General features: G+C 34.7%; 1 protein-coding gene across 1 annotated transcript in view; it reads left to right on the top strand.

The window, feature by feature from the left end:
• Positions 1 to 21,020, top strand: part of WDFY4 (WDFY family member 4) — a gene marked incomplete in the record, with an annotated part of 362,592 nt that overhangs the window by 8,202 nt on the left and 333,370 nt on the right. The window contains 1 exon segment of the mRNA XM_074296119.1: positions 13,899 to 14,152. Coding sequence (XP_074152220.1) covers positions 13,916 to 14,152 — 237 coding nt within the window.

The raw sequence follows: 21,020 nt of genomic DNA, 5'->3' as shown, positions 1-21,020 counted from the left end.
TCATAGGTTATTTTGTTGTTCTTTCCACTTCCATTGTTTTTATTCTATCAATTATGTTTTGTATATCATCACTTCACTTTATATTAGACCATAATATTTGTCTGCTTGCCTGTGTTTCTTTTATTCATTATGTTTATTCCTTTATACACCATAGTAATATTTCATTCTATTTATGAAGTATTCTACAATTGATGGATGGCTATTTTGTTTTCAACTTTTTCCTACCACAAAATATTTTGGTATATATAGGAATCTTAATTTTTTGGTTTTGATCATCGACTTATTTGAGGCATCTACCTTTAGGATAACAGAATCTTTGGGTCAAAGATTATTTTATTGAGGCAGTTAGGTGGAGCAGTAGATAGAATACAATATTTGTAAAAGGCTTCATAAAGGCTTTTAATATTTTAAAATGTTTTAAAAGCATCTTCCACTCCTTCCTCTTTACCCCAGCTTCCTTATCCAATCAATTAACACACCCAGTCATTTCACCATAGGAATATCTTTTGCAATTCTCCCTTTCTCCCCTGACACCATGGTGTAGGCTTTATCATCTTCTGCCTGTACTATTGTACAAGTCTCTCCCTACTCCAGCAAGTTTATCCTCTGAATTGATGTTTCTAATAGGCAGATTTCATCATGTCATTCTTCGACTCATTAAACTCCAGTGGTGGTATTACCTCCAGGGTCAAATATTAAATCATATATTTACATCTTTAGTGCCCTTCATAACCTATCCCCTTTCTATCTTTCTACAAGTTTTCTTATGTCTTAATCCTCTTTGCTTTGCAGTACAGTGATTCTAGTTTCCTTGGTGTTCCTAGAAGAATATACTGTCTCCCCTGGATTATTATATTTTCACTGGTTGTCCTTTATTCCTGGGACTTAATTGCCCTTGGTATATCATAGTTTCTTAATAAAACATTCATTTAATTTATTAAGTTATAGCTAATTTATTGACCTCATTTGGACAATAGAAAAATTTTATTGTGCATGGGATAGTGGTGAAAATTGGAGATGGGAGGTTGTGGTCAAGGATTAGAATTTCAAATGTCCTTATCTTGGAGATGATCAGGCACCATAGTAAGATCTATAATGTGGATGTGCTGATGTGTTACTGATGGGGTATGAATTTGGAGATCATTGCTGGTCTTCTCCATTTCCACCTTCAATTAGTTCATGTTCTGTGCAACCTCCATCTTCTCAAAGAATAATTTTTAACATTTCCTTTTCTTTACATGCTAAAATGTGCTGGTCATTTCCCCCTTAGTTGTGCTTTTCAACATTATTATTTTATTTCTGTATTTACTTTCACTATTTTGGTTGTCTGGTTTGCAATAATGTTCTGCAAGCTAGTCTTTCCTATCTTTTTTCTCCTCCAAAGTATCTACCAATTCCCTTGATTCCCTGTAACCTACTGATTGGTTTGCCAGCCTTATCAAGTCTCTCTGCTCCAGTCAGTCTATCCTCCATTTAGTAATCAAATTGATATTTCTAAAGGAAATATTTGACTATGCCATTCTCTTATTCATTAAACTCCAGTGGCTTACTCTTACCTCCAGGATGAAATTTTAAATCATATATTTAGTCTTTAGTGGCCTTCATAACTTATTCCATTCTTACCTTTCCTTTGCCCTTTTAGAACAGGAACACTGTCTAATATAAGATTTATATCTCCCATAGTATTCTCTATATCATATGCCCTTACTAAATGTACACTGTATTTTATTGAGGAACATACACACTTTTCAGTACTTTGGGTTTGCCTCATGTGTCTAGCAGATCTATTTGTGTAAGACAAATGATTTGAATAGCAGTTAGATCTGGAAGAACAAAGAGAAGTCATGCACATTCTACTTCCTATATTTTATGAACTACTGCTTTCTCTTTAATATTCTGACTCTAGTACTACTTTTCTTTTTAATCTTCATTTAACAACTATTCTATTTATGAGTAATTTCCCTCATCTCCTGCTGGCCAAATGGAATGTTTTTCCACATAACAAAAAGTGTTGCTACAAAACTCCTCAAAATCTGTTTCCTCATCTGTAAAATGGTAATAATATTGTTTTCCCTAACTATCCCATGGTGGTACTGTGAGGAAAATGCTTTGTAGACTCTATAGAGATAGAAATAGGAGATGGAACTCTGCTTTTTTAAATATAGGGAATTTTCAGAAAAAAGAAATGGGCTTTGCTAATAGAAGTCAATACCTTCTCTATAACTTAGAATCTTAAGAGTTTTGCTTAAAACACCAAGAGGCAAAATGGCTTCCTCAAGGTCCCACAGACTGGATGTTTTAGAGTGGTCCTTGAATCCAGGTCTTTCTTTCTCCAAGGTCAGTACTTTGTCTTCTATTCCATGCAGCCTCCTGTGTAGATTATGAAGTACATATAAATATCATCATCATCACCATCATCATCATTAATTTGTTGGAGGAAGCAGTAGTGTTATAGAGAACTGGTCTCAAAACTACCTCTTAAGCTTCCTGGTTCTGCAAGCCTGGAGAGATCACTTAAACCTTTCAGTTCTATAGGCTAGAATTCTTAAGACTATAAGTTGATGAGAAGGTACCAACCTGCATTAATAGAAAGAATTTCTTTGTTGGGAATTTCTATTTATTAGTGAAATCAAGATCCCGTTTTATTATTTGTTAAAAGGCAATGATAGGATAGCTCAGGGATTTAGTGGATAGAGCACCAGTCTTGGAGTCAACAGGATCTGAGTTCAATCCTGGCCCCACACACTTACCAATGTGTGATTCTGGGTGAGTCTCTTAACTTCAATTACCGCCCCCCCATCTCCTAGTGACAATGATGAGATGGCAGAAAAGAACTAGTTTTTCTTTCAGAAGATCTAAATTTAGACCAGATTCTGCTATTACTGGTTGTATTATTTTCGATAAGCCACTGACCTTCTCTGAGCCTTAGTTTACTTGTCTGTAAAATAGTTAATACCTGTCTACTCACAGTTATTATGAGATAAGCATACTGCTTGTCTCAACCTGTTTCACAACCTGACTCCTTCCTATTTTTCAGTCTTCTTATGCTTTATTCTTTCCATATTCCCTGCAATCCAGCTACACTTGTCTAGTTTTATTTTTCTCACACATGAGACTCCTCTCCAGCTTTTTTACTGGGTATTTCCCTTGCCATGAATGTTCTCCCTTCTTATTTCTACTTCCTGACTTCCTTCAAGATCATGCTCAAACCCTACCTTCAGTCAATCAATAAAGCCTTTTAAAAGAATCTACCACTTATTAGGTGTTGCACTAAGAACTAGGGCATCAAAGAAAGGCAAAGACCTAGTCCCTGTTCTTCTTTCCCATTCCACCCCAGACCCACTTACCATATCCTTGCTCATGTCTTTCCTGTGATATCACCTTCCATTTACACTGTATAAGCCCTATATGTACACATGCACACTAACTCCTAGAGTAAAATGTGAACTCTGAGGGAAGAGATCATTTCTTAGTGTTTTTTGTCCTTAGTTCTTAGCACAGAGTGTCTGGCACATAAAGAGCTTCTGAGAAATTCTTAAAGAGTGACTGACTCTTGAAGAGTTATACCCTCTACTCCAGTGTTCCTCTGATTCCTCTTTCTTCTGTGGAGGTGACCTGGGGGTCTCCAAGATTTCTTCAGCAGAATGGAAGTCCTACCAAGTTGGAAAGGCATGGAATATTATATGAACTCAACAGTCAAATATCTGTTGGTCTGATTTGAATACCAGCTTAGTTAAAGTTAAAGAATCTCAATAAAAGTTTGGCCAGAATATAGAATTATTAAGCCACAACAAACATTTAAAAAAAACTGTCAAATCCCAGAGAGTTTGTGATCTGTCTCCATGGAGGCTGTACCCACACTCCCATAATGACAGATTTCTGATAAATTGAAGAAAAAGGTCTTAGAAGTGTGGACTATTCTTGCTATGATCACTACTATTATAAATGAGGGTTTCTTTTTAATAGGGTACGCTCATTCATTTCAGGTCCTTCTGAACCCACGAGTGGTCATTCAGGCTTCATTAGTTCTAGGAGAGTGGCCATGAGTTTTCAGACATCGTTGATTAGCTTCTGCTATTTTTAGGAAGTAGATGCAAATCCAGCATCTCTGGCCAACTTTCATTTCAAAGAAACATTCTTGTTTTGACAAGGTGCCTACTTTTTTCTTTCCACTTCCTCTTCCATAAAGCAAATTTGGGGGTGGGGGAATGTGTAGAAAAAGGGAGTGAAGGTTGGTTTCTGCATAGGTTAATTAGTGAAAAAGCAACAGCAGAATTTCTCATGAGCATCTATGAACTGCTCTATGGAAGGGCCTTTTCATGGATGAGAGGAAAATTATTATTTTTTTCACTGATACCAGGAAGTTTCATTGTAGTGAGGAATGGGATTTAAAGAATGCTATAATGGTTTTATGGCTGCAATATGATAATAACCAACTCAAGGTCATGGGAAATAATCTCTGTCCTTCAGGCTCTTTCATTTCAGAGCAAAGCAGGAAAGATAGAAGCAGTCAATGATTATCTATTTGTGTATTTATTTTATTTTTGAACTAAGGGAGAAGAGAGTTTTGGGTGTGAGAATTTGTCTATGATCTTTATGCGTAATCAGGCAGCAGGAGTGGGAAAAACACTGGTTGGGAATCAGTGCAATTGGATCCTCACATTAAACCAAACTCCATTTATGCCATCTGCAAAGTGGACATACTAATAAATGCTTTTCTACCCACTGGCTGAGGGATTAACTTAAAATGCTGTTGTGATTATCAAGAGGAATGATAGATGTAAAATCACTTATGCATCTCCAACAGTACAGATATTGGCTATTATTTTCAGGGAAAGCTGCCCTAACCTTTGGTCTTTCTGGCCTTGTTCTCAAATCTATTTTCTTGTTCTAGCTTCAGTTTGAGGTCATATATGGAGCTTTGAGTAGGTAAGCGGAAATCTTTCTTATTCTCTCCGCTTATTTAAAATCTAGGACCTTTTACTTCAAAAAGCCTTCTCTAAAGAAGATAACTGGAAGAGTTTGTTTTCCTTCATTGCCATGTGTTTTAGTTTTAAACTCAAACAGAGAATTATAAAGTTCCATAATTGTAGGTGATATCACTTAAGAGATAATGTTAATCCAAACTCATAGTTTTTACAAATTCAACTCAACTTAGTTGAAAAAGTATTTATTAAGTATTTTATTTGGTACTTTTGGAGTTATAAAGACATAAGTGAAAACAACTGCTGTCTTTAAATACCTTACTTTCTGCTTATATGTACACCAATAAATAAATGCAGTATATTTACAAAGCAAAAACCAAGTAGTATTTATGGGGGTGAGAGGGGCATTGAAACAATTGACAACTGGGGATATTAAGGAAGCTTTTTTTAAGTGGTAACACTCAAAGTGAGCTTTGAATAGGGTTAGAAATATTAAGAAAGAGAGGTGAATAAAGGAACATTATTCTAGACAAGGATGAATTTGCAAAGGTGGAAGATAGATTAAAGGCCATATACAGGTAACTAAAAGTATGCCAGTTTGGCTAAAACATAGCATATGTTAGAAGAAAGAGTTATATGAAATATCAGTAAATGTAGATTGAATGCTTATATTATATTGCAATGTCCAGCTCCCTCTGTTTACCTCTTTGTAACACAGCTTCTGGGAATAGTAGGTTGTCTGGAAGCTGATCTATCATTATCTAGATAGATAGATCTTTCTAAGAGTAATTAGATATACATCTTTACTTCCCTGGGTCAGATGCAGAGGGTGATACTCAGGTAATTATGCCTTCCTGTACCCATTTCTCTGTAAGAATCCAGCTGACACGCATAATATTCAGGAAATCCTGCAACTTGGTTGTGTTAGATGCACTTGTATATGTTTGTATTCCTTGGTATTCCAAACTTGACAAAGTGAGCCATGCTATCTGCAATGAATTAGTAGTTAAGTTCTTTCCAAAATTAAATAACAACAACAAATAACGAAAACCTTGTGATCTTTTTTGAATTCCAAGGATCTATGACTTTATGATATTCCTGACAAGTATGAATGTATATGAGGATGAACATATATACATAGGATTTGCTTATGTGTTGTATAATAGTTGATCAATTCAGTGGAAGGAAGTCAAACTATATGACTGATGTATAGACACTTACTTTATCTTACAGGGGTCTGTGTTAAAATACTTCATACTTCGGACTGCATTCTCCCCAGCAATTTGAACCAGTGAATTGATAGGGTTAATGAATGTATTGCCTATGCTAAGGTGCATTATGGAGCTAAGAAACATTGACATAACAGAACTGTATGGCAAAGTCCTTGAGAACATAGGGATTATTTTCCAGGTGAGTTTACCAAGCAAGTCACGTTGAGCTTGCTTTTATAACCTGCTTTCAGAATGGAAAAGGAACAGATTATTTTAAACTACACTGAAAAATGAATGTTTTTATTACTTATTCATTAAATTTACAGGCTGTTCTCACTGTCAGGGCCTTTGGGCAACTTACAACCATGTATATTACAAGGAAAAAAAACTAAGAAAAAGATATAGTTTCTTCATGTTGAGCTTTCTATCTGAAAACATATAAGGTGACATAGTGACAGAAGAAGAAATCTATTTCTACCTTTAATTTTATCAAACAATGATTTACTCATGGCTTAGAGGCCATTTTAAAGAACAATATAATAGATTTTCATCTTTTATTTGAATTAATTCTGCATGAGGATTTCAGTATATTTTTTTTCTACACCAGCCTAGGAATAAGATTCTTCAGGTTTTAGAGATAAGGCTTTCTTAAATCATAGCTTTTAGAATTCTTCCTGACCACCAGTCACTCTATGGAGAATATGTAAATAGTAAATATAAGAATTGTAGGGAAATTTAATGGCTATATAAGTCAACACCGACCCTATGAAAGAAATACCTTCTACAACAAAATCCCTGATGAAAGCTTCATTTAATCTTTTCCTGAATACTTCTCAGGACTTCTTAAGTCTCCAAAGCTGTTTTCTCCTTGGATAACTTTAATTGGTTAAAAAAAATTCAGCATCATTTCAAGTAAAACTCTGCCTTCCACCAGTTTTAGTTCTGCCTTCTGAAGAAATTCAAAACCAGTCTAATCCTCTTTCAGCATAATTATAAAAAAGCTAGTCTCTCTTCCCTCTCTTTCCATCTTTGTTCCTTAATTTATTCCTCATATGACAGTGGTTTCAAATCCCTTATCATCTTGGATACCTCACTATTTGTACGTATAAGTTTGTCAGTAGTGAGATGGAATCACATTGAAATTGTGATTTCCTTAGGAATAGGCAAATTCCAATGAAGAAGTTCCTTCCTCTAGGCTATATTGGCAACTTTTCTTCAACTTATTGTCTTAAAAATATTCCTAGGATGCTTATGTGATGATCAGTTGTGATATACTTGACTCTTTTCAACAATGAGGTGATTCAAAGTAATTCCAAATTCTATTTGAGATGGAAAATGCCATCCACATCCAGAGAGAGAACTATGCAGACTGAATGTAGATAAAAGCATAGCATTTTCAGCATATTTTGGTTGTGGTTGTTTGTTTGCTTTTTTTTTCCTTCTTGTATTTTCTCTTTATTTGATGTGCTTTTTTGGTGCAGCATGATGAATATGGAAATATGTTTAGAAGAATTGCACATGTTTAACCTATATTGGATTGCTTGCTCTCTTGGGAAGAGGGGAGAGCAAGAAAAATTTGGAACACAAGATTTTGCAAAGATGAATGTTGAAAACTATATTTGCATGTATTTGAAAAAATAAAATACTATAATAAAAGAGATGCTGGGGACACTGAAAAGCTGAGTGCCTTTCCAAAGACCTACAGACCCATATATGTCAAATGCAAGGTATTTTTTGTGTTTAATATGCAAATGTGATTCTTAGATCATATGAATAAATATGACCTGGGATCTGATCTTTCTCTGTGGAAAATATGAGGATGATTGTGCACATCAGCTGATGGCAAGTAAGGAGCACTTAAGATCTAGGGATGCTGGTGGCTGAAGGATCTTTCCTATTTCCAACAGGGCTATTAGAGTAGGCTTGACTCTCTTTGCTGCTGTATAAAGACTGCTAGTGTAGGGGTATAGTTATGAGGACTTGTGAACAAATGAAGCTTTCCTGATTCCTCTAAAGAGAGAGGAGAACTCTTACCTTACAATGGTTGACTTTCCTCCCTTTCATTAAAGGCTGGTTGTATAAAGCATCAGCACAAATAAGTGAATAGTGAATCAACCAGTTTAGCCAAGTCAAATAGTAATGTCAAGATAATTATACAATTTATAACTGATCAAACAACCAATATTTATTAAGCACTTATTATTTGCCAGGCACTCTTCTAAACAATAGGGATACAAAAAAGTGGCCAAAGATATTTCCTGCCCTCAAGAAAATTAGATCAAATAGTAAGGAAGCTCTTTGACTTGTGAGATAAAGAGTAGAAATGGAAAGAACGATGCCCCAAAGTGAGTCTGCTCACAGTAGTTGCAAATCTATAAGGTACCAAGCACTGGAATTCAAAGGACATGATGGGGCAGAAGAGTTTCCTTGTTTCCCTCATAGAAGTACAGAGAATGAGGATGTGTTATTTTGGATGTCCAATATGTAGTTCATTGTACCTGGATTGTAGAGTTCATGGAGGGAAGTAAAGTATAAGGAGACTGGAAAGATAGAAAGTGCCAGGTTTTGAAGAATCGAAGAGAGGGCTTTATATTTGATTCTGCAGTTATTAGGGACTCATTGGAATTTATTTAATGGAGGAGTGACAACATGGTCAGACTTACCCTTTTAGAAAATAACTTTGACAATTGGATGGGAGCTCTCTTGGAGTGGAGAGAAACTAGAGTCTGTGTGTTTATTCTAGGGCTTCTTAAAGTTTTCCCACTTGTGACTCCTTTTCTCCTGAGAAATTTTTACATGATCCCCAATATATAGGTATATAACATAGGTATGCAAAGCAAACATTTACCGATAATAACTCATAATTTGTGATCCCCACATTCAGTTATGAGAAGGGGTCATGAACCACAGTTTAAGAAGCTAGGGTTTGAACAATGGTTTTTAAAAGTCTAAATTAATCTGGAAAATTTGGAAGATATTCATTTCCTGGCTTTTGTAGCTTCCTGAAATTGGATTTCAATGCATAATGACCACCCTTTTGTGTTACCCAATGGAATAGAATTGTTGCCCCATGGTGAAAAACAGTTGAGGGAAAAGGGCTGCTTTGTGGGAATCATTGCATGAAGGAATTACCAACTCCAGTCTAAACTCCCATTTAAATTCTGAAATAACAAGCTCTGTGTTTGCCCAGAGCTAAAAATAAAGCATGATGAGTTCTTTCTGCTGTCCTAGTCACAAGTGGACAAGCAACTTGTCATCCCATCTGTTTCATTTCTTGTGATGTTGACAGCATATGTGGCCTTTGTACGTTTCTTTTAGTAACTGTTCTTGTTTGGGCATGTTTTTCCCTTCTGGTGTGGACTTTAGTGAAAGACATCATGACATAAAGGCAAAATTCTTCCTTTTTGATTGAAAGAGCCTGAATTAGCTCTTATGCTTCTTAGCTATGTAATCCTGGACTCAAGTCTCTTAAACTCTGAGCCACAATTTCCTTGTCTATAAAATAGAATCCTAATATTTTTATTATTTACTTCACAATGCTATAGTGAGAAAACAATTTTATAAACTATAAAGTGCTTCAAACATGAATTCACTATTATTTCTATTAATATCTCCTTTGAGTTGTACACTCTGTATTTTGCCAATCTTAAAGTTCTACATAGTTGTTGTTGTTGTTATTGTTATAACTGTCTTTCCTTTTCTTTAGTGCTGAGAATGCTGTCCTTCCTTTCTGCCCCCAAATGATACCATAATAGTGGCACATGGCAGAGTGGACACAGCAGCTTGAGTCTGCTGATATTTTCTGCCAGGGTGCTGAGCCAGCCAACTTGTCTCAGCTATGCTAGTGGTCAACATTCTGGGTCTGGAGTAAGAGTAAAAACTATTGTCAGAGGGGCTGCTTTACTCCTCTGTAGAGTAGAAATGGCTCCATTGGAGGTTGGAAGTGAATAGAGATGTCAAGTACACAAGATTTTGCAACCACTTCTAAGTGTAAAAGTCTTCCTAAAATATTCTAGTTGTTGCTTAGTGTCTCAGGAAAGAGAAGGGATAGAATATGGAACACAAGACACACCAAAAATTTTTTAAAAATTTATGTATGTGGAAAAATAATATATTATTAAAAACACTCTGATTATCTCATCTAGATTACAAAACAGTCAATAAGATTAAATAAAATATAGTATAAATTTGGCATTTATATTCTATTGTTTGAGTTTGTAGGGTCATTCATATAATTCCAACACAATTTAAAATGTATTCAGTTGCATTATGAAAGGCAATATAGTCATAAAAAATATGAGTCATTTTAGGCTTGGTGATCTAGTTCACTATTTTGTCTGAACTGTATCTTCTATGGCTTTCTGCATGCTGTCCCCTTTTGCTCTGTAACATAAGACATTCCCATCTCATGTCCACCTCCTCCAATCCTTTATTTCCTTCATAATTCATTTCAAGTACATGAGACTCTGATTCCTCTAGCAATTAGTGTTCTCCCCTCCTAAATTTATCATATTTGTTTTGCATTCATTTCTATATATGCTTATTCAATTACAGTATTATTGACATAGTGATCAGTACTGAGTAGCCAGTAAATGTTTTTTTTTCATCGATTCATTTGTTCATTCATAAACATGTTTCCCCCATAGAATTTCTACTTCAAAAGACTTTTGCCTTTTGTCTTTTTATTCTGAATGTTGCTTAGCTCAGTAGCTGATACACAGGAGGTAGAATCCATTGATTGAACCTAGCATTAAAAGCAGCATTGTAAAAGCTGTGGTAGTTACCTTTCATTTCTTCGATTATTTAGCTCCCTAGAATTATACAAATATCCAAATATCTATCTATCCCAACTTTTTTCAAGATATTACTTCAGATGCCAGACAAAGACAAAAATCTACCCCTGCCTTCCAGAAAATTATATTTTACTAGGGGACTACAGGAAATAAGTGCAAAGTAACAATTTTAAGAAGGAGAGAACTCGCATCTTGGAAAGAGTGATTAGGAGAGGTCTTAAAAAAGAAATAGCAGCTTAAGTATGATTTGAAAGAAGCTATTAATTGTATGAGGTGGAAATAAGGCACATGTGCATTTTATATGTGGGGAGTGTTGACTGTGGGGAATAGACAGGTTAGCAGGTCTGTTTGATAAGAATGGAGAGTGAAGTGGGGGAGTAACAGGAAATGAGATGAGAAAGTCTACCTTCAACTTCTAGCTGAAGTCCCACTTTCTGAGAGAAGCCTTTTCTGGTCCTCCTTAACTTTAATCTTTTAGTATCAAAGACTCACCCCTCATCTTCCTCCCTCTACTATTCCCTCCTTTCCTTCCTCCTTCTCTGTCTCTGTCTCTGTCTCTATCTTTGTCTCTCTTTGTCTCTGTCTCTGTGTCTCTGTCTCTGAGTCTCTCTCTGTTTCTGTATCTCTCTGTAAGTATACACACATATCCATATATACACATATACATAAATGCCCATACATATATACCTTGTACATAGTTATTCACATGTTGTCTCCCTTTCATGATATGAGTCCCTTGAGAGCAGAGACCATAGGGCTTTTATTTTTTCCTTTCTTTCATATTTGAAATAATGTCTTGTACCTAGCAGACTCTTAATAAATACTTGATTTGATTTGACTAGCTAAGAAACATACTGGGGGGAGATTTAAATATTAAACAGAGATTTTGTACTTTATTCTAAAGGCAGTAGGAAACTTGGTTTTTTTTTTAATTGTTCTTTTTTTTTTAATAGCTGAGAGACTTGTTTTAGGGATATAAATCTTTAAGCCTAAGGATCTTTTGGAAAGCAGAGAACATAGAAACAAATCAATTGGGACATTGGTGCTATAGAATAGTAATAATTAGTAAAGATCCTAAAGTGGGGTAGAAATTCTCTAAGTAGAGAGAAGGGGAAGTTGTGGGAACTGTAATGGAAGTACAAGCTATAATAGATAACATTAGGAATGTGAATAAACAACGACCAAGATTCATCTAAATCTGTACCAATTCACAGGGTAAGAAGTTCTATGATTTTATTAATAATCAACTAACACTTTTTCTTGGTTATAAAATGTTTTTCATGTTTCACATCTGTGGTATCACTGAGCTAGGTACTTCCTCCAAGAGTACAGATTGTAGCCTATTAATGTTTTTTTATCAGGTGCATTTTTTTGGTAATCTACAAACAACTTATTCAACAAATATTATTATATATGAATATTATAGTAAATTGTGTCTTTCCTGTATAGAGTCATCTGTAAAAATTCTTCCAGTTTTCTTTCTAATTTTCATCAATAATGTCCTTGATAGGTATATAGAAATAATGTAAAAAAGGTTTCTATGGAGAAAGTAAGCAGAAGTCAGGACTTTCATATGTGCTCTTAGTGCATTGCTTGCATATTTTCTTTACCTTAAAACTCAAGTATTCTGTTGCATATATATATATATATACACATATAAATATATGTATATATATATGCAGCATACTTGCACATATATTTTCTGCATATATGTTATACCATTTGATTCATATAATCTCCTTAAAAGCTAGGGTCTTTTATTCCCATTTTACAGGTGAGCAAATAAATGTTCAGAAAAGATAGGTTACTTGTCCTGAATCACTTATCAAGTAAGAGGTTAGATTTCAATCCCATTTTCTGCCATATTCAAATTCAGCACTCTTCACTGTGGCACCTTGTACATAGACATGCATACATACACACACATACATATATATGTGCATCTATCTTTTCTCATACCCACACACTAAGAGACTGTATGGTTTTGTAGAAGAAAAAACAATTTGAGGGAATAGGGAAGCTTCTTCTGGGCAACTTCCAGGAACTATGCTAAACTGAGATAAGCTCAGATAACTGATCTGAAGCAAGGGATATAAAAGAGAAGATTTACTTAGCTTGTAAGCTTACAGTTGTTGATTACGGAGTTAAGGATATATGTTGAAAATCATATTGTGTAGGTAATAGTACTCCCTCTTTCTGCCTCTTCCATTTAGAACAGCATCTAATCTTTAACTTCTATGAATTTATATCTTCTTTGTCCTGTGATTACCTCTTCTCATTCTCCCCTTTGTCAATTATATCAACTTCCTCTCCAAGATTCAGAATGATGCAGTGGAGAGAGAGATGAGTTCAAAGGATGAAGGACTTGGTTCAAGTCCCATGTCTATAATACCTTGGCTTTGTGACATTGGGACAGTTATTTAGCCTCTTAGTTTGCTGGGCAGGTCTTTAAAACTGTTTGTTGTAGAAAAAGTACCTAACTGAATTGGGGGAAGAGTTCTCCACTTGGAAGTTTCCTTTACCAACAAAATCACAGGTCTAGTCTCTATCTACCGTTTCCCCTATCTAGGATTGCAAAAGATCAATGCTTATCTTTTTAACTCTTATTGCTTTTACTTTCCATACCTTGAGATTCTTATTTGGCAAATGACTCACAGGTCTCCTTTGTGCATTTTTTGCAAAGCTTCATTTCAAGTTAAATATCTAGTGAAGATTTTAGAAGTCAGAAAGTCCAAATGACTTTGAATTTGAGAAGAATGGGGCATAGTAGAGTGAGAGTATATTGGTTCCAAAAGACTATGAAAAGAAGGAAGCTAAAATTCAAGACATGAACTTGTAAACTTATCAGTATCATTTATTGATTTCAATTATTTGCTCAGATATCTTAAGTACTTAATTGCATATAATTGGGGGTGATATATATGGCCAGAAAATCTTGTGATAAGATGGTAATTTTTTTTTCCAAATAGGCTACTTGGACTGAGACATGGATAAAGAAGATTTCTCAAAGGAGAAAGAAGATGCATCTAATAAGACAGATCATGAAGCAAGCCCTAGTGATCTTTTGCAGCCTGAACTCTTCCAGGGAAGGCATCCCCAATGCCCCACTGCCCTGTGGGAGATGCTAGAGAGACAGTTTCTGGAATATGCACAGGCAGCTCCTTTCCTCAACCCAGAAAACCAGCAGAGGACTTTGTTGAGTCTTCTCCCTCTGTTTCTCAAGGTCGGTGTTCTTATTTTAGGAATTGGAGGAGATTGGGAGACTGGTACAGGTTTAGAAGAAGATACAAAGATAATTTTTAAGAGTTACAGTCCTCAGGATACATATATGCCATCCATCAAGGATACTTACCTTCCTGGAATGCTTTAAAATGTATCTTTTTATGTCAACCTTTTGTCTGAGTATCGATTTGAGGGTTGTTATTGGAAAGTCATGGACTTAGATATAAATCATGTTAGAACTACTTTAGCAAGGCTATTAAAGTATAGAGTTGACTACAGCAGTTGCTGAGTAAACCAGGACAGAAGGAGGATCTTTCAGCATTTAGTTTAAAAAAAAAACAAGAACAAAAACAAACAAAAAGCAACTTTGGTTAAAATTTCACTTAAGAATTGGCAAGGTAAATGATAACCACAGATATATTAAAATCCACCTTTTGTCTGTATTTTATTTAAGTTTCCAAAAGTTATTCAAAGTTTCTGGAATTATATGTAATAAAAATTAGCCTTATAGACATATGTGTTCTAAATCCTGATCCCATAAGCATCATTTTATGAAAAGGCTTTAAACCTTTTTTATCAATTACTTTATTAATAGATTTTATGTATTTGAGAAGTACATAAATGGCAAGTTGTTGATTACAATTTAAAAGGGAAAAAACTGAGGCACAGAAAAATATTTGAAACAGAAAAAAGCTGAATCCCCCCAAAATTCTGACACTAATCTCTAGAATCACTGATACATCCATAACACATCAAATATAAATTATCTTTTGAAGTAGATAATCTGTACTTTGTCTTATGAACATTTTTTTTTCTGTTGATCTGGCTTAGGAATTCAAGAGACTGAAAGATAGCTCACAAAGATAGTCTCCTTATTTAATGTAAGGTGTTAATTTTAAAATAAAATAAAAGAATTAATGCTCATTTAGATGTCATTAAGGTTTTAGATGGAAACTTTTAATAAAATACACATATTCATTCTTGCTTGCCTCAAATCTCTTCTATTTGAAATGCTTAGATAATTATTTTCATTGCAATTGTACTTTATTTACCATTATAAGTATTTCATAGAACTATATTGTAAATAAGTTATTTGATTTTATTACAAAAATATATACAGGAAGAAATCATATTCCCCACTTCTTTCCCCTTGCTACCCTTACTTTTTCTGATCTTGAAAAATGGAACAGCATGTGTAAATAAGTGTCAGGAGAGATCAGTCCTGATCACTGGTAGCATGCTAGTTTCAAGAACCCTGAGAAAGTTAGTGTTAGTAGTGTTTTATAGTGAAAAGTAAAGCCAGAGACTACTATTTTTCAAAAGACATCAGACTGATGAAGAAAAATCAACTGTGTAAATATGATAATTTGACAATGACTGGCACACTTATCCTGCTCATGGACATCTAAATAAGTTATTCCAGGCTTAAATTTCTTTGTACTTCCTCATTTTCTCAAAAGGATAACTCATGAGCCTTGATATGTTTATATTTTCTCTAAGCAGAGTTCAAAAAAAAGATTTTAATATGCAATAAGATTTTAAATAAAAATTTTCTTTCCTCATAAATATAGGACATAGTACCTACATTTAAGGAATAGAAAGAGTCAGTTTGCATTGGACTCATACATCAAGATGCACAGAGGGATAACTTATATCTCAAAGACTGCAGGATGATATGTCTTCTGCTTATATTATTGTGCTCATTTCAGTGGATTTGTTCCTCTTTAAATGGGAAGTCTCTACTTAATAAATTGCTCTACTGTACTTGTTTTTTTCCTTGGATCGGGGTCAGATTTCTGTTATGTGCATGGTTTCTGCTTTTCTGGATTTTCAGTCTGCTAGGGTATATGAATAAATATAATAAATAATAAATACTATATTTAGTCACTTTGCCATATATATGTATATACATATATATATATGTATATACATATATATATATATATATATCCATATCTATCACAACTTAACAAAAAAATCAGGATTTATGCATCCCAGGCAAGATTAGGTTTATACCAGTCTATCTCTGTGTTTAGACCAAAGATCAAAACCTTTCAATATAGATTTAGTACCTTAGGTTAGCAACTAAGATCCTTTCTATCTTCAGTAAAAGTTAATATGAGTTGTGATAAAAGATAAAATAAGGAAGCAAGTTCAGGACTCTTGATCCACCTACTTATAGGGTAATAGAAATACAAATTTAGTCTCATAAAAAGCCTTATAGGCCATTATGTCTAATCTCCTTATTTGTATATTGAAGAAACTGAGGCATAAAGAAGTTAAATAATTCGATTAGCATCAGAGAGCTATGAAATAGATATGCAAAATAGAATACTAACTCAGATCCTTTTGGTTCCAAGCCCAATCTCTCTCTTCTACATTTTTTTTTAATATTTGTATTTGTCAAGAGTGAAGTCTAAATGATTTTGGACTTTATTATGCTTTTGTCAGTAAAAATTTTTAAGTCTCCCTACAATATTAATTACAATTATAAATAGAGTGAATGAAAAGTCAGATCTAAGTTGATAAAATATTGCCCACAGTTTGTAGATACACCATATCCATCATTGGCTATTTATTTTGACAATGTATAACTTGTAGAGGTGATGGCCTCAATCAATTTTCAGGATCTCCCCCAAAGAATTCCCTTTACATTCATAATTTGAAATTTGTCCCTTGTCTGGGGATGGGCCTAATAATTCTGGAGAAGAACTTGAAACTATATTTAAAAAGTTATTAAACTGCATATTCCTTTTGATCCAGTGGTGTTTCTATTGGGCATATATCCCAAAGAGATCTTAAAGGAGGGAAAGGGACCCACATGTACAAAAATGTTTGTGGCAGCCCTTTTTTGTAGTGGCCAGAAACTGGAAACTAAGTGGATGCCCATCAATTAGAGAATAGCTGAATAAATCATGGCATATGAATGTTATGGAATATTATTATTCTATAAGGAACGTTCAGTAGAATGATTTCAGAAAAGCCTGGAGAGACTTACATAAACTTATGTGAAGTGAAATGAGAAGAACCAGGAGATCATTGCACATGGCAACAACAAGATTTTATAAAGATCTATTCTGATGGATGTGGTTCTTTTCAACAATGAGGTGATTCAGGCCAGTTCCAATGATCTTGTGATAAAGAGAGTCATCTACACCCAGAGAGAGGACTGTGAGGACTGAACGTGGACTACAACAGAGCATTTTCACTTTTTTTGTTGTGGTTTGCTTGGACTTTCTTTTCTTTCTCATTTTTTCCCTTTTTGATCTGATTTTTCTTGTGCAGCAAGATAATTGTATAAATATGTATGCCTATATTGGATTTAACATATATTTTTACCATATTTAACATATATTGGATTACTTTCAGTCTGGGGGAAGGGACAGAGGGAAGGGGAGGAAATCAGAATGCAAGGTTGAAAAATTATCCATGCATATTTTTTGAAAATAAAAAAGAGAAAAAGAAATAATTTGCTGAAATCTGAAATAACAGTTCTACAGAGTTGCCCCAATTTATGAGTCCAGTAATAATATCCAAATAGAAAATGAGATTAGGTAGGTGTAATTTGTTCTCAGCAACCTATGTTGGCTTCTTTGTTAAGTGCTTACAAGCCAAACATTGAATTTATTTTTCTTTAATTTTACTTACCAATCAGAATCAAACTTTCACTTGTTAGTCTATCATTTAAAGAATGTACCTTACACTCCTTTCTGTAAATGGAAACATTTACCCATCTCCACTGCTATAGCATCTCTCCTATTCCTTATTTCTCAAATTCCCTGGCATAAATTGTAAAGCTAAATCACTTGTTCTTATCAAGCATTTACTTATCATCTCATTTGTATTGCATTTCCATTCCATAATCTCTAGTTTTATTCTAATATTTCACTCCAAAGATCATTCTCTTTGGTTTTCTTAAACTTTTTATTTTCAAAACATATGCATAGATAATTTTTAACATTCACCCTTGCAAAACCTTGTATTCCAAATTTTTCCTCCCTCCTTTTCCCCACTCCCTCCCTTAGGTGGAAGGGCATTGTTATCCAATATGTTAAACGTACAATTCTTCTATATATATTTCCACAAATATTATTTTGCACAAGAAAAATCAGGTCAAAAAGGGAAAAAATGAGAAAGAAAACAAAATGAAAGGAAACAAACAAAAACAATGAAAATACTATGTTGTGATCTACACACAGTCCCTACAATCTTCTCTCTGGGTGCAGATGGTTCTCTTCATCACAAGACCATTAGAACTGGCCTGAATCACCTTCCTTTTGAAAAATCATTCTCTTTGATAGCAAGAGTAAACAGAGGTAAAATAAGAGTGAACTAGTTCTTTCCCTTTGGTCTCAACAGACCAATTTGTAGCAGTTTGGAAAACACAAAAAATAAATATATTAGCTATCAAATAAATGTTTGCATATTTGTCTTGTAATGGCAAAGAAGCACCTATAATCATTAATTTTCCTACTAAGGGGGAGAATGATAAATTGTAGATATAGAATTAGAAAAGACTTCAGAGATCATCTATATCACCTCTGCTTTTACAAATAAGGACATAGAGTGGGGTACTTTCCCACATAGTAAGCTTTAGAGCCTAAACTTCAACTCAAGTCCTGTAATGCTTGAGCCAGTGTCCCATTTATTATATACCATGGTTTCCTTTATATTTTCTTCTCAGTAATATTTCAGAAATGCATGATTTCATTGGTACTGGCACTCATTTTATTGATAAAGCCTGAAATTTCCATCTTTCTATGTCTCCTCTGTCTTTCTCCCTCCTTCCCTTTTTCTTTTTCTCTTTTTCCCTTCCTCTTTTTTTGTGGCCAAAATAATTCATTATCCAATGGCCAACCTGATGGAGACAAATCTCTCTGGTCTTAGCTAGATTGACCCCCGGATAACATCCCATCTTTGGATGTGAATTTAAAGTCATTCTAGGCTAGAATGACCTGCTAGAACTTACTCCAGAATTGCCTTCCCACCATTTCAGATGAGGTAGAAGGGTACCAAATTAGAAAGTGTTATTGTGAAGTACCATGGTGAGTTTTCGTGAGAAAAAGCAGTCTTGTTCTATAGTTGACCCCTTTATGAGAGGCAGAGTGATTTAGTTATCATGGCATCTGCTTGGATATTTGCACACTTTTCTCTATTAATAGAAAGAGCATTGGATCTGTAATTGGATCCCCAGGGTTAAAATTCCTCTCTTGCCTCAGATTCCCCAGGGATTGATTGGAAAGGCTGGATCGGATGATCTTTGGCATAGTGGATAGAGTGTTGGTCATGAAGTTAAGGAGACCTGAGTTTGAATCCTGTTTTAGACATTTACCAGCTGGCCAAAATCTGGCCAAATCATTTGATCTTTTACTGCCTCCATTTTCCCATTTGTAAAATAGAAATAGTAATAGAGTTTCTTCACAGGATTGTTTGAGAGGACTAAATGTAATAACATATGTAAAGTACTTTGTAGACCTTAGCACATCTTCTAAATGCTAGATAATATTAATAATTGTAATAAATCTATGATCTTTTGACTAAATGAGAAAATAATTTCCCAGACTAAGACACTATTATATCTTAGGTTTCTTCTTTATATTTAGAAAGGACATTGGTGATATTTACTTCTGGGAGGATGATGGGGAAGATGAATAAAATTATACCTGGACCAACCAGTTTGGTTATAGGATCCTAGATTTAGATCTAGAAGTGACTTCAGAGGTCAGTTGGTTGACCCACTCCCCAATTTGACCCCCCCCACTTCTTTATTTTTCCCAAAGAGGAAATTGAGTGCTTGAGTAGAGCATGAGAATGAGAGAACACCTTACCAGAATATCTAGTTCAACTTCTTTCTTATTGCAGATAGGTCATTTACACAAGGTCACATGAATAGTAAATCACAGAACTAGGTTTCAACCCAAGTCAAATGTTTCCAAATACAACTCAAAAATCCCCTCCAAGAATTTATGACCAAAGGAGAACTAGAGAACATTATGAAAGGCAAAATGGACAATTTCTTTTTTTTTTTTTATTATATATATATATATATATATTTTATAATATTATCCCTTGTATTCATTTTTCCAAATTACCCCCCTCCCTCTATTCCCTCCCCCCCCTATGACAGGCAAGCCCATACATTTTACATGTGTTACAATATAGTCTAGGTACAATACATGTGTGTGAATATCATTTTCTTGTTGCACAATAAACATTAGAATCCGAAGGTACATGCGACCTGGGCAGACAGATATTAGTGCTAACAATTTACATTCACTTCCCAGTGTTTCTTCTCTGGGTGTAGCTACCTCTGTCCATTATTGATCAACTGGAAGTGAGTTGGATCTTCTTTATGTTGAAGATTTCCACTTCCATCAGAATACATCCTCATACAGTATTGTTGTTGAAGTGTACAGTGATCTTCTGGTTCTGCTCATTTCACTCAGCATCAGTTGATTTAAGTCTCTCCAGGCCTCTCTGTATTCCTCCTGCTGGTCATTTCTTACCGAGCAATAATATTCCATATCCTTCATATACCACAATTTACCCAACCATTCTCCAACTGATGGACATCCATTCATCTTCCAGTTTCTAGCTACAACAAAAAGAGCTGCCACAAACATTTTGGCACATATATGTCTCTTTCCGCACTTTAGTATTTCTTTGGGATATAATCCCAGTAGTAGCGCTGCTGGGTCAAAGGGTATGCACAGTTTGATAACTTTTTGGGCATAATTCCAGATTGCTCTCCAGAATGGCTGGATTCTTTCACAACTCCACCAGCAATGTATTAGTGTCCCAATTTCCCCACATCCCCTCCAACATTTGTCATTATTTGTTCCTGTCATCTTAGCCAATCTGACAGGTGT

The sequence above is a fragment of the Sminthopsis crassicaudata genome, chromosome 2 (genome assembly GCF_048593235.1).
Source record: "Sminthopsis crassicaudata isolate SCR6 chromosome 2, ASM4859323v1, whole genome shotgun sequence".
Lineage (NCBI taxonomy): Eukaryota > Metazoa > Chordata > Mammalia > Dasyuromorphia > Dasyuridae > Sminthopsis > Sminthopsis crassicaudata.
The sequence above is the reverse complement of the archived record's forward strand: the minus strand, read 5'-3'. Positions and strand labels throughout refer to the sequence as shown.